This window comes from Helianthus annuus, chromosome 5, assembly GCF_002127325.2.
Source record: "Helianthus annuus cultivar XRQ/B chromosome 5, HanXRQr2.0-SUNRISE, whole genome shotgun sequence".
NCBI classification, from domain to species: Eukaryota; Viridiplantae; Streptophyta; class Magnoliopsida; order Asterales; family Asteraceae; genus Helianthus; species Helianthus annuus.
In genome coordinates this window covers 137,026,298-137,043,116 of record NC_035437.2, presented here as the reverse complement: position 1 = coordinate 137,043,116, position 16,819 = coordinate 137,026,298, and the positions used below count along the sequence as shown (strand labels likewise).

General features: G+C 40.0%; 1 protein-coding gene across 1 annotated transcript; it reads left to right on the top strand.

The window, feature by feature from the left end:
• The first annotated feature begins 13,308 nt into the window (after positions 1–13,308).
• LOC110941389 (probable BOI-related E3 ubiquitin-protein ligase 3) lies at positions 13,309–15,065 on the top strand. The gene is made up of 4 exons (XM_022183018.2): positions 13,309–13,491; positions 13,598–13,689; positions 13,827–14,143; positions 14,449–15,065. The coding sequence occupies exons 1-4, from the start codon at positions 13,412–13,414 to the stop codon at positions 14,968–14,970; spliced, it is 1,011 nt and encodes a 336-aa protein (XP_022038710.1). The 5' UTR covers positions 13,309–13,411; the 3' UTR covers positions 14,971–15,065.
• Positions 15,066–16,819: the final 1,754 nt, after the last annotated feature.

The window sequence follows — 16,819 nt, the reverse complement described above, 5'->3', positions numbered from 1 at the left end:
GTAGTTAACTTATGAGGGGGTCAAAGAGTTTGGATCCCCGCCATCCAATACCTATGGGTATTGAAGGAGATCCTACTAAATTTGACCCAGGTCCCAAGCAGGACCTCTAAACGCTGAACAAGGGCAAGACCCTTACCAAACCGTTCCCTTAACCCCCGACCAGGTAGCCAACATACCTCCATATAGACCGTGGAGATATGAATGGTGAAAATCTTTTATTTTATATAGAAAGTAAAATAATGCCAAGACACCACGGACAAACGATAAGGAAAGATCACCTTCAACATAAGTAACTAGTTATTAAAGTCATTAATACAAAACCAAATAAAAAGTGCAAAAGATTAAAAATAAAAAGTATTATACTAAACACTTGTCTTCACCAAGTGATGTAAGAGACTTAGGCAAACATGGCCTTGATTGTCAAGAACTCTTACTATCAATCTTGGATCCCGAGACGACTCACACACTCTACGATGGACAATGGATGATGGTGGTGGATGATGGTGTTATGGTGGTGGTGGGTGGTGGATGAAGTGTGAGAGAGGTGGTGTGCCAAGGGATGAAAGAGAATGAAGCCAAGCTCCTCTATTTATAGGCTGAACAGAAGGCTGGGCACGGCCCCGTGTCCGCTGGACACGCCCCCGTGCCCGTCTGACATTCTCTCTCTTCATTAATTGTAATTCGCAATTACAATTAATGCGCCTGCTGTACTTTCACCACGCCCCCGTGCCCGCTGGACACGGCCCCGTGGTGGGCAATGGAAGCTTCTACTGGTTTGTCTTTTCTGCTGCTTCCTGGGCACGCCCCCGTGTTCACTGGACACGGGGCGTGTTCAGACTCTGTTTTCTCTTCTTTGCCTTGGGAGGTGCCGTTGAGGGTCCGGGCAGTCTACTTTTGTTCCTTTTCTTGTATTTATGGTAGAATTAGTTGTCTTTTTGCTTCTTTTGTGATTTTGAGCTCATTTCATCCTGAAAATACAAAAGGAAGACAAAAACACTATTTTTCCAACATTAGTACTTAAAAAGGGTTAGTTTTATGCCTTAATTGATGTGATTTATATGTTGCATTTTACACACATCAAATACCCCCACACTTGAACTTTTGCTTGCCTCAAGCAAAACTCTTTAAATGTGGCTTACACTCCCAAATGGAATAGGTAGAAGAGAAGTTTTTAGCTTGTCCTAGAGTGTCGGGAATCCAAGGTTTTTATAAGTTTTATTTTTATTTATTTACAATCCTATTCGTTATGATTTATTTTGAATGTTTCATAAGATAAATTACTTATTTGGGCATAGCATGCCCTATTAAAATTCCATTTATATACAAGTTCACATACCTCACGGGGGATCACTCAACACTCGGCCGAAGGTGTATATTTTTAGTGAATCACTCGAGAGCGGCATGGAACTTACGCCTTCCATAGGCTTGCCAAGCAATCAATCCTCCTCCTTTTTAACTTTTTACCTTTGTAAATATCAAGAGGACTTTTTGGGGTAAAGGGTTAGGCTTGGGTTAAAGGTGGGTGGTTGGGTTAGTGGTTAGTAAAAAGGGCGAAAATCGTAAAAGCGTCGGTTTTCGTAAAATGCCTTGTCTTTAGCGACTTTTTATTTTGAAGTATTTCTCCAAACAAGCGGCGAGTTTTACGAAAAACCGAGCTTGTTACTAAAATAAAGGGTGAAAAATAAAAAAGGTTTTTGGTGGGTGAAAAGGGTTTTTGGGGTAATGAAATGAAAGGTTTAGGCTCAAAGGGGCTATCTAGGGGGATTTTGGGTAGGTGATAAAAAAAATTAAAAATAATGGTGTTGAAAGAAAAACGGTTAGTCCTAATGCCTCCATCATTTACTTACTTGGGTTTAAGTTGGTAAGGACCGGGAATGTATCGTTGTGGCAAGTTCTAGATTTGTAAGAACCAAGCGGCTATTCACACAAGAAACGAAAAATGAGCATTTAGTCTAAATATGTATATTTTTATGCTCAATAAAGGCTCAAAACTCACTTTTGTGGGAATGGGTTTTTAATGTGATCAAGTATATATAATCGAATTTTTAACTAGACTTGTTATGCCGTTTCATAATTTTCTTATGTTGGTTCTTTGTTATCACGACGCTATCGGTTGTAAACTTGTAAAAATATAACCTTTTTAGAACTTGTTATTCCCAACTTAAACTAAGACAAGTAAATAAATAAAAAAAATGAAAAAGTTTTTGAAAAAATTTGGGGTGTTTAGCGGTTCCAATAGAGTTTTGTGTAAGGCTTGTGTTTAGGATTTGCAAAATTCAAGGTGTTAGCATCCCCCCCCCCCCCACACTTAAATTACACATTGTCCTCAATGTGCCCAAAAATAATGTTTTTGGTTGATTAGAATGTGTAAAAGTAAGTTAAAAAGCAAAGATTTATGTTACTTGCAGTCTGGGCACGGCCCCGTGTCCATTGGACACGGCCCCGTGGTGAACTGCCAGTATTGAAAACTTACAGAAGATGAACACGGGGGCGTGTCGGGTGGACACGGCCTCGTGCTTGGCAAAAACTGCAGGTCAGTAAGCAAACAGCAGGTCTGGGAGATGAACACGGGGGCGTGTCGGCTGGACACGTCCCCGTGTGGACAGTCTGTGAGCCTGAAAAATAGGTTTTTTCTCCCGGTTTCTCCATTTTGGGGCTGCAAGTGCTAATGTTTAGCACTCTAACCCTTGCATTGCACCTGTTTAATCACTCAATACCAAACCAAACAAGCACAAACCATCCTAAATTACCATTGTCAAGTATCATCCAAGCATAAAGTAAAAATAAAACAAAGATAAAAGAAATAGTTAGGGAAAGTAAATTGTTCGACAAATGGCACGCAGGCCATGAATTGTTTGATAGAGAGAAGGGCACTTAAACCTGTGGGCTCATCACCAACCAGCCCCTTGTTCCTTCAAGCCTCCTACTCCATGTCTTCATCACTACCATCACCTCCACCCCCATGCTTCGCCATGTACTCCCGGATGCTACCGATATCATCTTGTATATCGTTAATGTTGCGCTCGATAGCTCCAACCCGGTGGTGTGTGTTGTTGGCGAGATTGTAGGTGTTCCTTGTGCACATGAGGTTTTCCTGCAAAAGATCATGTAAACTTTGAAAGTTAGGAAAACCACCTCCTTGAGAGGAGGATTGGCCCGGATCGCCTTGGGGTGGGTACTGAAAATGGGGATGTGGTGCATGAAGAACTAGGCCTCCTGCGGGTTCCATGCATAGCCTTGCGTCCTTTGAAAGCTCACCGTCCCGTCTTCCGCCTCATAAAGTAAGTTCATGGCTCGGCAAATGTGGTAATCGACCCGTCCCGACCATGGACTCCTTTCAAAGGACCTTGGGATATTCGTGAAGTGCTTGAAAAGACGGTACACCCATCCCCCGAAGAAGATTGGTGTAGGAGCATGAGCAAGGCGATTTAGGTGCATGTTTCGCAGTAGGAGGTACGGAACATCGAGAGGCTTCTGGTTGTGGATGCAGTGAAGGACGACCAAATCTTTTAACCCAACAACGCCACTACTGTCGTGACGCTGGTTCAGCGAGTAGGTGAGGAGCCTGTGGATGTAGCGGTATAGCGGGTCCCTCAGTTTGGTGCTTTTGGTGCTGCTCGGGTTGTAGATTCCTTCACCTATTTGGGCCCATGCGGCTTGGCGTTCAGTTGCATCCAAGTCTCGTAATCCCCCGGTATTCTCTTCATTTCCCGATTCCTCGTCACTATATAGCCCTATGATAGATCCAAACTGTGCCATGGAGGTTGTGAACGTGGTCCCTCCACATCGGAATGTGACCGCATCATGGTCAAACGGGTCACATCTCGAGTTGAAAATGAAGGTGCTGTAGAACTCCATTGTGCATTGATGCACCGACCGAAGCCGGGTGTTCAACGCAACAGCCAGTGGACCTCTCACAATGTTGTTGAATCGGTCAAGTTGATTCACCATAGTTAGCAAGTCGGTACACGCCCACCTAGGGTACTCCTCCGGTCTTGTTTGTAGTATCTCGTACCGTGCCCTAGCGTCCAGTTCACTTGCGTTAAACCTCGTGAATTTTGACATCTGAAAGAATACATCAAAAGTTAGTACGAAACAAGGAGACTTGGAGCGAAACTGCAAACAGTGGGCTGGACACGGCCCCGTGTTCAGCGGACACGGCCCCGTGTCCAGGTGTCTGTAACCCAAAAAATTCCATTTTTCGTCCCGGTTTCGAAAACCTGAAAATTTCTAGCCCAATAGTAGCGGTTTCCCCCGAAAATGAAACCCTAAGTGTCGTTTTTCCCAAAACAAACCGTTTACCCTTTCGATTTCGTGTTTTTCGGTTCAAGAACAAGGGTTTGGGGTTTTAGTTGGAAATCGAACAAATCTATCAACAATACTTGTCTATTTACTTCCTACTATACTAGTCTAAACTACTACTAACAAATTTCATCAAAAATTTTGAGTTCGATCCGGATGAACATGAAGAACCCTAGATTTTTCCCCAATTTTTGATGTTTTAACTACATGCAAGTAACTAATCTAACTACTAAAGAGGATAGAATCATACCTTGACGTTGTTAGATTCGGTGGTGACGTTGAAAAACTGCAGAAAATCGCTTCAAACCAGAGCGTTTTCGGCTATACGGGGCGTGTGGAATGGTGTAACTGATAGGAAAAGAGGGTTTTATCCCGACAGTTGCCTCGACACGGCCCCGTGTCCAGCGGACACGGCCCCGTGCCGAGCAAAGTTTTTGAAATTTTTTTTTTTTTTAGTGTGCTCGTGTGCATGCCCCTTATTTCCGAAAATGGCTAGAAGACTTACCGGTTTTTAAACGTACACTTACCTGTGACATGTCGGGTATGAGTTTATTCGTTAACCGTTAGAAGTGAGATCTCCTCTTCCTCATCCTCAATGGATCCTCGGTAGAGTTTTAGCCGTTGGCCATTGACTTTAAATGGTATCCCATTTCGAGTTTTAATTTCTACTGCACCGTGTGGAAAAACATGGGTGACAGAAAAAGGTCCTGACCACCTAGATTTTAGCTTACCAGGAAATAATCGAAGTCGTGAATTAAACAATAGAACTTGATCTCCTACCCGAAATTCATTAGATTTAATATATTTATCGTGCAAATTTTTCATTCTTTCCTTATAAATTTCGGAGTTAGAATATGCATAATTCCTTAGCTCGTCTAATTCATTTATTTGACAAAATCGATTTTTACCGGCATTTTCTAAATTTAAGTTCACGTTTTTTATTGCCCAGTAGGCTTTGTGAGCTATTTCTACAGGCAAGTGACAACTTTTTCCATAGACGAGTTTATATGGGGTTGTGCCTATAGTGGTTTTATAAGCAGTTCGAAAAGCCCATAAAGCGTCGTCTAATTTGTCGGCCCATTCTTTTTTATTTATTCCTACGGTTTTTTCAAGTATTCGTTTTAAACCTCGATTAGTCACTTCGGCTTGCCCATTTATTTGAGGGTGATATGCTGTTGAGACCCGGTGATAGACCCCATACCTTGTTAATATTTTTTCGAGTTGATGATTGCAAAAATGGGTACCTCTATCACTTATTAAAGCCTTTGGTGTCCCGAAGCGAGAAAACAGTTTTTTCAGAAATTTTACCACTACTCTTCCATCATTTGTTGGAAGAGCCTCGGCCTCCGCCCATTTAGACAAGTAATCAACCGTCACAAGTATATATTTGTTTCCCTTTGAAGGTGGGAAAGGCCCCATGAAATCGAGTCCCCACACATCAAAGATTTCACAGACGAGAATGCCATTTTGAGGCATTTCGTTTTTGGAAGAAATATTACCTGATCTCTGGCAGGCATCACATGTCTTTACAAGGTTTTGTGCATCCTTGTAAATGGTTGGCCAGTAAAATCCTGAATCAAATACCTTTCGTGCGGTACTTGCGGCACCATGATGTCCTCCGTATGGACCTTCATGACACTGACGGAGAATTCTTCGTGCTTCATTACCATGGACACACCTTCGGATGAGCTGGTCGGCACACATTTTGAAAAGATAGGGGTCTTCCCAAAAGTAATGCTTTACATCAGCAAAGAATTTCTTTCTTTGATGATGTGGCCATCCTTTGGTGACTATACCGCTAGCTAGGAAATTAGCGTAGTCGGCATACCATGGCTCTTGTCTACTCTCCATCATTTCCAAGGATTCCGTGGGAAATTTCTCGTTGATTTGCTCGTCTCTGGTTGTCTCCAAAGCTGGGTCTTCTAAGCGTGAGAGATGATCTGCAACAGTGTTTTCTGCTCCTCTTTTGTCCTTGATTTCGATGTCAAATTCTTGGAGGAGTAGAATCCATCTGATCAAACGGGGTTTTGCGTCTTGCTTCTTGAAGAGGTACCTGATGGCTGCATGGTCTGTATAGACTACTGTTTTAGAAAGAACAAGATAAGAACGAAATTTATCAAAAGCAAACACCACTGCTAGTAATTCTTTTTCTGTAGTTGTATAATTTTCCTGTGCATCATTAAGAGTTTTACTAGCATAATAAATTGGGTGAAAATGCTTTTCTTTTCTTTGTCCCAAGACTGCTCCAACAGCAAAGTCACTTGCATCGCACATGATTTCGAAAGGAAATTTCCAATCTGGCGCTATCATGATAGGTGCATTGACTAGCATTTCCTTGAGGGTTAGAAATGCTTGATTGCATTCCTTGTCAAAGATGAAGGGTGCATCTTTTTCAAGTAATTTTGTTAGAGGCCTTGAAATTTTTGAAAAGTCTTTGATAAATCTTCTATAAAATCCGGCGTGTCCTAGGAAACTTCTGATTGCTCGCACGGAGGATGGAGGAGGTAATCGAGAAATAGTTTCTATTTTTGCTCGATCAACTTCCATTCCTTCGCTTGAGATTTTGTGACCGAGTACTATTCCCTCTGTTACCATGAAATGGCATTTTTCCCAGTTAAGGGCGAGGTTAGTTTCCTCACATCGGGATAGCATTCGTTCAAGATTATCGAGGCATTGGTCATATGAGTCTCCAAAGATGGAAAAGTCATCCATGAAGACTTCCATTGTCTTTTCGATCATATCATGGAAAATGGCTACCATACAACGTTGGAATGTTGCAGGCGCATTACATAGACCGAATGGCATGCGTCGATATGCGAAAGTTCCGTAGGGACATGTGAAAGTTGTTTTCTCTTGGTCTTCTGGTGCTATCGGTATTTGAAAGTAACCTGAAAAACCATCTAAGAAACAATAAAATTTATGACCGGATAATCTTTCTAACATTTGATCAATGAAGGGTAAAGGAAAGTGGTCTTTCCTTGTTGCTTCATTTAATCGCCTATAATCTATACAAACTCTCCATCCTGTGACGGTTCTTGTTGGTATTAATTCATTTTTCTCGTTAGTTATTACCGTCATACCTCCTTTCTTTGGGACTACTTGAACGGGACTTACCCACGGGCTATCGGAGATAGGGTAGATTAGTCCAGCGTCAAGTAGTTTGATGACTTCATTCTTAACCACTTCTTGAACATTGGGGTTCACTCTTCGTTGTGGTTGAATTACCGTTTTGTAGTCATCATTCATTAAAATTTTATGCGTGCACATGGAAGGGCTTATTCCTTTAATATCTACAAGCTTCCAAGCGATCGCGTTTTTGTGTTTTTTAAGCAGGTTAACTAATTTCTCTTTTTCTACATTACTTAATTTCGATGAAATAATTACGGGTAAACTACCATCTTTGCCTAGAAAAGCATATTCCAAACCTTTAGGAAGTTCTTTGAGCTCAATGGGTGGTTCTTTAGAAGACACCTTATTTTGTGGCTCATCTAGATTAAGAACCTTAAAGGTTTGTTCTATGGCTATCTCTTCTTCGACAAAGTGGTCTTCTTCATTAGTCGTATCGGGTGGTTCAGCTTCATCTTCAATTAGGGGGTCATTATTGCCAAAAGGATATTTCATTGAACGCTCAAGATCTATGCTCCTTTTGAATGCCCCTAGTTGAAGAGGTAGATTGTTGAATTTCCGGTTTTTCAAAGCTTTATGAGTTTGTACAAAAGGTTTTCCCAAGACTAAGGGGGCGTCATCAAGGATGACGAAGTCGGTTGGGATTACCATTTGATTTGTTTGAACCAAAACATCTTCAACTACACCGATTGATTTCATTACTTTTCGATCGGATAGAAAAATGGGAATTTGAAGTGGAGTAAAATCACTAACACTTAATTTTTCAAAAATGTAGTTAGGCATTATGTTAACACAAAGATCTTTATCAATGGTGATATTACTAATAAAGGAATTTTGAAAGAAACATGGAACCGGTGTAATGTTAATTTCAAAAGGATCTTCTTTTATTAGCGAGGTTTGATCATTAGTTAACTTAACACTTATCATTTCTTCAATTTTAGTACTAGTGTTTAACTCTTTTAAAAACTTAGCATGAGGGGTTACTAAACAATGATTTTCGAAAGTAGGTGACAAGAGGTTAATTTCTTCAAAATTAGACTCTTCTTGAATTTTAGCATTATCGGACTCACCTTTTTCGTTGTTTAACTCATGTGTCGGTTTTTCACTTTCTTGTTCTTCCATTTTTACACTTTCAACAACCTCTACGTTATTATCATTTTTTAATTCTTCTCTTGCGCGGGATTCCTCTTCCCTTGCGCGAGATTCTTTTATATAACGTTCGATAGTTTTAAGTTGTTCCAATATCCTATTAGTTACTTCGGTGAGAGAAAAAGAATTTGGATCCTCAAAGCTTGAATCCGGTTGTTCGATCCTTGGTTCCTCATAATTCTCATATGAAGTAGATGGTTCACACCATTGTTCTTCATTGTAAGTATATGATGGATAAGGATCGAAACTTTGTTCTTCATAGTACCCATATGAGGTGGGTTGTTCACGCCATGGTTCCTCATAATAAGCATATGAAGGTGGTGGTTCATATCTTGAGTCTTCAAAGTATGAGTATGAAGGCTCATACCTTGGTTCATCAAAATATGAGTATGAGGGAGGAGGTTCATACCTTTGGTCTTCATAGGATGTATATGAAGTTGATGGCTCGTACCTGGGCTCCTCATAATGGTTGTATGAATTGGATGGTTGATATGAAGTATTATATTGAACCGAGCGTGCGTTACGACAATTAGTGCAATAATTACCCCTATAATCATCGTCATCATAGGTGTAGTTGTAATCTCCTGAGTATTGATCCATAAGAATCACTCAACAGACCACAACTGAGTCTCGGGACCAGAAAACAAAAATAAAGACGGAAACAGAGGCTGGACACGGCCCCGTGTCTGGTGAACACGGCCCCGTGTTCAGGGTCTGTATCTGGGCGTTTTAATTAAAGTTACTGGTCACGTTGAGCACGGGGGCGTGTTCAGTGAGCACGGCCCCGTGTTCAGACTCTGTATCTGGGTATCTACTCTAAAATTATGCAGCACGGGGGCGTGTTCAGCGAGCACGGCCCCGTGTTCAGGCTACTGTAAATGCAAAACTAAACTAAAATGCAGAAAAATGTGCGCGCGTTTTGAAAAGGTTTTGAAAAACTGATTAGGCCGTTGATTTTAAGCTTTCTTAAAATCCTTGTGTCCCCGGCAACGGCGCCAAAAACTTGATGTGCGTGAAGTGTGTTATATTTTAGATGTATATTTAAGCCCCTTTTTACACTTTTAGCCAAGTTTTAAATTTATAAAACACGATATTTACTAACACTAAACACACATATGGGCAAGTGCACCCATCGTGGACGTAGTATAGTGTTGGTAAGATACCGAGGTCGTCCAAGGACACAAGAGCTTTTAGTACCGGTTTATCCTCAACGTCTAATCAAATCAAAAAGTGAGAAAAATGTTTTAAACTAAGAAAATAAAAGCTAACTAAATGCTGAAAAATAAAATAAAATAAAAACAGATAGACAAGATGAATCACTTGGATCCAACACGTGTATTAGTATAACCTTTGATTATTTTCGCACTTTTGCACTTGTTTAAGAGATTATCTTAGTTATTGTAGTAGGCCCCTCTTTTGAAGGCGAGTTACCCTCAACCCAGTAGTTTGAGTCAGCAAGGATACAATCCTAAAGGGTCGGATTATTGAAAGATAATGAATTAAGTTATTAATGCAAATTGTGGTAGGCCCCGCTTTCGGCGGTGACGTTACCCTCGGCTAAGTAGTCTGAGTCAGCAGGGATACAGTCCTAAATAGCCGGGTTATAGTATTAATAGTAGTTAACTTATGAGGGGGTCAAAGAGTTTGAATCTCCGCCATCCAATACCTATGGGTATTGAAGGAGATCCTACTAAATTTGACCCAGGTCCCAAGCAGGACCTCTAAACGCTGAACAAGGGCAAGACCCTTACCAAACCGTTCCCTTAACCCCCGACCAGATAGCCAACATACCTCCATATAGACCGTGGAGATATGAATGGTGAAAATCTTTTATTTTATATAGACAGTAAAATAATGCCAAGACACCACGGACAAACGATAAGGAAAGATCACCTTCAACATAAGTAACTAGTTATTAAAGTCATTAATACAAAACCAAATAAAAAGTGCAAAAGATTAAAAATAAAAAGTATTATACTAAACACTTGTCTTCACCAAGTGATGTAAGAGACTTAGGCAAACATGGCCTTGATTGTCAAGAACTCTTACTATCAATCTTGGATCCCGAGACGACTCACACACTCTACGATGGACAATGGATGATGGTGGTGGATGATGGTGTTATGGTGGTGGTGGGTGGTGGATGAAGTGTGAGAGAGGTGGTGTGCCAAGGGATGAAAGAGAATGAAGCCAAACTCCTCTATTTATAGGCTGAACAGAAGGCTGGGCACGGCCCCGTGTCCGCTGGACACGCCCCCGTGCCCGTCTGACATTCTCTCTCTTCATTAATTGTAATTCGCAATTACAATTAATGCGCCTGCTGTACTTTCACCACGCCCCCGTGCCCGCTGGACACGGCCCCGTGGTGGGCAATGGAAGCTTCTACTGGTTTGTCTTTTCTGCTGCTTCCTGGGCACGCCCCCGTGTTCGCTGGACACGGGGCGTGTTCAGACTCTGTTTTCTCTTCTTTGCCTTGGGAGGTGCCGTTGAGGGTCCGGGCAGTCTACTTTTGTTCCTTTTCTTGTATTTATGGTAGAATTAGTTGTCTTTTTGCTTCTTTTGTGATTTTGAGCTCATTTCATCCTGAAAATACAAAAGGAAGACAAAAACACTCTTTTTCCAACATTAGTACTTAAAAAGGGTTAGTTTTATGCCTTAATTGATGTGATTTATATGTTGCATTTTACACACATCAGTTATCCGACTTTTAGAAAACATGATTTTCTCGACACTTGGTCCTTTGAAAATACCACTTGCAGATACGTAGATCTGCTAGTTTTAAACACGATTTCACAAGTAAAAATACTTTTACACAAGTTCATGCTTCTCGTGTGGTAGAGTTTCACCTTTTACCCCTTGTACCGTCAGAAACAAGCTTATGTCAAGATCCATGATCTTAACCAAACCGGGTTAAATGGTGATCCGAGCTACCACAACGTAGATCGGGCCTAAATAGTCACATCTTTCAAGTACTACATCTTTTACACAATTATTAAGCTTTTAACCAACAAGATTCATGTATTTGGTAGACTTTAAAGATTCAAAATGCAAGTTTCCGAGTTTTAACCGTTACAAATCTTATTAACCACCTTAGATTAGTTCGAGAGGGTGTTTTAAGTGTTATACATCTAGCTCGGGGCTAGGGAAGAATCTATGCGAAGAAGTGGTGGATAAAAGCAAGATAACGAGGTCCTTCGCCTTCCGTTAGCTCCAAGACTCCTTATGCGTGACCTTGAACACTTGTATGATGTTGGAATGGAATGATCAAGAGCCGAAAATGGATGTAGAGGGGGAGGGGAGTTCGGCCGAGAGTTAGAGAGCAAGAGGGAGTGTGTGTGTGAGAGTTTAAGTGGTGATGAATATGATGGATTATGTAGGCTACTTATAGACAAAGTTTATGATAATTAACCATTGGTTCTCATGTCTCCAAGATATTAGGCAACTATAATATTTTAATCAAAAGAAATCATCTCTTGTCCCCACTAGTTGGCCGATTTCAAGGGGGGGGGGGTACTAGTTCAAATCCAACTAAATAGTTAGACATTAGTTAGGTTAATCTTGTTAAGTTTAGGATTTAACTCGGTTAGTGGTGTGATGCGTTCTAATGCGGGTGTTAGGGTATTCAGGGACCCTAACTGGCTCAGAAAAAGACCAATATTGTTAATGTCAATATTTTTATGTTCCGGGTAAAGTCCGGTTGTTTGGTTGGATAGTAATCCGTTAAAGTGCTTAAATAAGCTTTTAAGTGTCGTAAATAACATTTTTAGTGACACATCTTATTTCCCAAAGTGTCAGGAATATTTTCCTCATGTTTTGGCACTTTATTAGTTAGCCAGAAGCTAGTATATAAATAAAAGTGTTGTGTTTCGTGCTTAGAGTACGTTTTAGGCACATCCAGTCATTATATCTTATTCCTAGAGACGCAGTTCTACAACCCTTGTATCCCTACACTCAATATGGGTGTAGTAAAATATTTCTGGCCCATACAGGCCTTAGAGGCAGTGTCTGCCTGATGCTGGCTTTATCAGCATGTTCAATAGGTTATCCGGTCACGGTGCTACTGTGCTTTTGTGCATCATGTTTGTCACTAGAGTACAGCATGTAAATTATGTAGTGACGGAAATCAAAGTAAGATGCAGATATGTACAAGTATCAACAGTCAAGTAGCAGTTCATCAGTAATTTCAAGTAAGCACAGTAATTAAGCAGCAATTAATTATTAATTAAATCGTACGGATACCTGGTTTAATGAGGGTTGTCACAGGAGTGCAATGTAGTGATGTTTTTATTAGATTACATGTTGTGGTTTAACTAAAAAGTGTCACGTAACTACCACGTTGGCAGTATGGCTTTATTTAACCCATACTTTAACAAGTGTGTTGTGATTTAGCTAAAAAAGGTGTATGACGTGACACTGCGTGATTGATTTTTAAAAAAGGGATATCTCTCTCTCTAACTCACACACACCCTCACGATGCAGCGCTCCAGTGACGCGTTTTAATCCCCATGTAATGGCGTTATCTAGCGTTATAGGCTGACGTGGGCAGGGCGTTATCCCACATCGAGTGATCTTAAATTTTTTTAAATTGGGGGGTAAGAGATGATAAATGGAACGTGTGTGTTTTAAAATCACTAGTTAAACACTCAAAACAAACCCTCATCTCAAACATTCTCAAAACTTACCCCAAAAGTTAAGCACTTGTAAACATCTAAACCCAACCTCATATTAATACTCAAAGGACCAAACTGCAAAACACAATCCAAAACTTTCATCTTCAACCTCCACAATCTCCCCCTTCTCTCTCCTCAATTCGCACCCACCACCGAAGCCGGGCATGGCTATGCCTGACCACCACCACTTCCAAAACTACCTCCAACAACAACAACAACAACAACAACAATCAAAACCCTTCAGGTATTTCTAAAACCTCTTTTCTTTCCGTTTTCAAAACCCTAAATCGCATGATTATTTACACTAATTCTATTAACTTCTTGTTTTATCTTTCTGTTTCGATGTTTAGAGATGTATTCAACAACATTGATGCTCCAATTTCACCCCCAATTAACTATATGAACGCCGATCAAGCTCATCATCCTCCGTACATACCTCAATGTAAACCCTAAAAACCCTCTTTTTGTTTTTTATTTATTTTGTAGATGTGAATGTTAATTTTTGTGTTAATTGAAGGTGGGGATTTGATTTGATTGGAAATTTAGTTGTTAATTTGTTAATTTTTTGTTGGGATTTAGTTCATGTGGTGGGGTTTGCTCCGGGTGCGGATGTTAGCGATGGCGGGTTCGATTTGCAGCGGAATTATGAGTTGGAGTTGAGAAACTCGCGGCCGAAAGAGCAGGAGTTTTTGGAGAATCATAATGCGAATTCACAGATGTCATCTATTGATTTCTTGCAGCCTCGGACGGTTTCAACGGGTTTAGGGTTGTCGCTTGATAATGGTAGGTTGGCTTCGTCGGGTGAGTCGTCGTTTATTTCAGGGCTTTTGGGTGATGATCTTGAACTCGAGATGCGTAGACAGGATGCCGAGATCGATAGGTTCATGAAAATTCAGGTATATTCAAGAACTTGTTCTGTTTATGCATAAATTTTAATCTTGAATACTTTTTTTTGCTTTTGATAGTTAAATCTTGAATATTAATTTGGTTTCAATAGTTAAATCTTGAATCTTGAGTATTAGTTCGGTTTCAGTAGTTAAATCTTGAATGTGGAGTATTAATCAGGTTTCAATGGTTAAATCTTGAATCTTAATTTGGTTTCTATAGTTAAATCTTGAATCTTGAATATTTAATTTGGTATCGGTAGTTAAGAATGGTATATGATTTGTGTAATAATATTTTTTTTGTAATCGTAATCAAGGCTGACAGACTCAGGCAAGCGGTACTTGAAAAGGTGCAAACGAACCAGCTTCAAATAATCTCTCACGTTGAAGATAAATTCATCGAAAAGCTTCGTGAGAAAGAAGCCATGGTGGAAAACATCAACAAGAAGAACATGGAACTCGAATTGCAGGTCGAAGAATTAGCCATGAAAGCCGACACATGGCAGCAACGGGCGAAATACAACGAGAACATGATCAACACCCTGAAATATAATCTTCAACAAGTGTACGCGCAGGGGAAAGATAGTAAAGAAGGATGTGGTGACAGTGAGGTTGACGACACGGCTTCATGTTGCAATGGTCGGGCGATTGATTTCCACTTGCTTTGCAAGGGTGGTACTAATGGCGCAATGACGTGTAAGGTGTGTCGGGTGAATGAAGTGTGCATGCTTTTGTTGCCATGTAAGCATCTTTGTCTGTGTAAAGAGTGTGAGAGTAAGCTTAGTATGTGCCCGTTGTGTCAGTGCTCCAAGTATATAGGTATGGAGGTTTATATGTAACGGATTATTTGAACCGCTCGTGTTAGATTTATGTGCACCTACCTTGTTGCTGTTGTTGTTTACTTGTTTTGATGATATGAGGATTGTTGTATGCTTGACTTCTTGTTGACCATTGTGATATGGTCCTGCTCTGTTCTTCATTTTTGAGTATGAAGTATGCATGATGTTAACAAAAGCTCTAGGTTTTGTTTGAAATCCCCTGGTTAGTTGGTTTGTTCTATCAGTTAACTATCCCATAGTTTATTTTTGTTTCAATCAGCTCTAATCTTATGACATTATTAACACTCTTCCCTAAATATTAGGACATTCTAGTCTTTTTAACTGTATAAACTATTTTTGTAATTTACCTAAAATAAATAAAAAAATAAAATTAATATAAGGAGCAACACCACACTAACACATTAATTCTAATGTACACATAGTTATTGCTAATACCTAATTAATCATAAACCACTACATTGTATGTAGATCCCAGGTCTATAAACTACAATGAAATGAATTTGAGAACTCATCATCTTCACCTTTATATTTGAATCTCACACTCATATTTTAAGACTATGATCTTCAATCAAGGTAACCTCACACTTAGGGATAACAATGAGACGGGTTAGGGACGGGTATGAGTAATCCCATACCCATACTTGATTATAAAAGCTTGTCTCAAACCTGGCCCAAAACCCGTCAGGTACCAGGTATACCTGCGGATTTTGGGTAAACTCGTTAGTTTATTAAAAATATCCGTTTGTTTCAACTTCTTTGGAACGTAGCGGTTCAGCTATAGTGAGAAATAAATATGCTATTGCAAATGTACTATTGAAGTTTAGTAGATGTAACTACAGTTAGATTAAGTCCTAAATTCAGTAACAAAAAACCTAAACCAAATATACCCATGAAGCCAAGTCATAAACTAAAAAAGTATGTGAACATGAAGGAATGGAACAAAGATTCCTCTAATTTTTAGGTAGTGTTTATAATTTGGGACTTTGGGTGAAGATTCAAAGGAATGAAACAAAGATTCCTATAATTTGGGCCTTTGGAGTGAAGATTCACTTGCCTTAATAAAAAGAAAATAGATATATCTATCATATATACATATTAAAAACACAAAAATAAATTTTGGGTATACATTATCGGGTAATCGGGTTAGATAAATGGGTATATCACCAAATCCTATACCAGACCCAAACCTGCAAACAAATAAAAATATTCCCATACGTGATTACCTGGCCCTTCTTATCCCAAATGCTTTGGGTTTTGGATTCGATTGCCATCCCTACTCACACTTGTATTTGAAGCCTTAATGGCTTGATCTTCACATGTTAATCTTTGAAGCCTTAGTGGCTTGATCTTCACATGTTATATTTGGAAACCACGTAAGGTATTCATTAAGGACCATGATCCTAAGCTTGGTGGCAAACTAGAAACCGAAACATTTAGGATGAGTACTCGGATATTAAATCGAGTATGCAACACTCCACTCCTCATACCAACCGAATTTGTCCATTTTGTCTCCAAGAAGCTCATGAATATGTTTTTGATTGCCCGAGTCAGACTCCCATGAGGTTGCCCATCCTTGGATTACAACCACCCGAGCATGAAGTGTGAGGTTCTCTCATCCACAGCTAACACACCAAAAACATGTGAGGTGATATTTAAGGTTGGATTTTTTTTCGTTCACCATCTTTCCTGTTGACATAACATAACATAACGATGTGGGATTTGTCTATGTGTCACAAACACCCTCCTTTGGGACTCATGATTCCCAATGAGGTTTGCCCCACCATCGTATAAACAACAGAACATGATTGGCATTGATACCATTTGCAACAATTGTCTTTCATGCACCCCT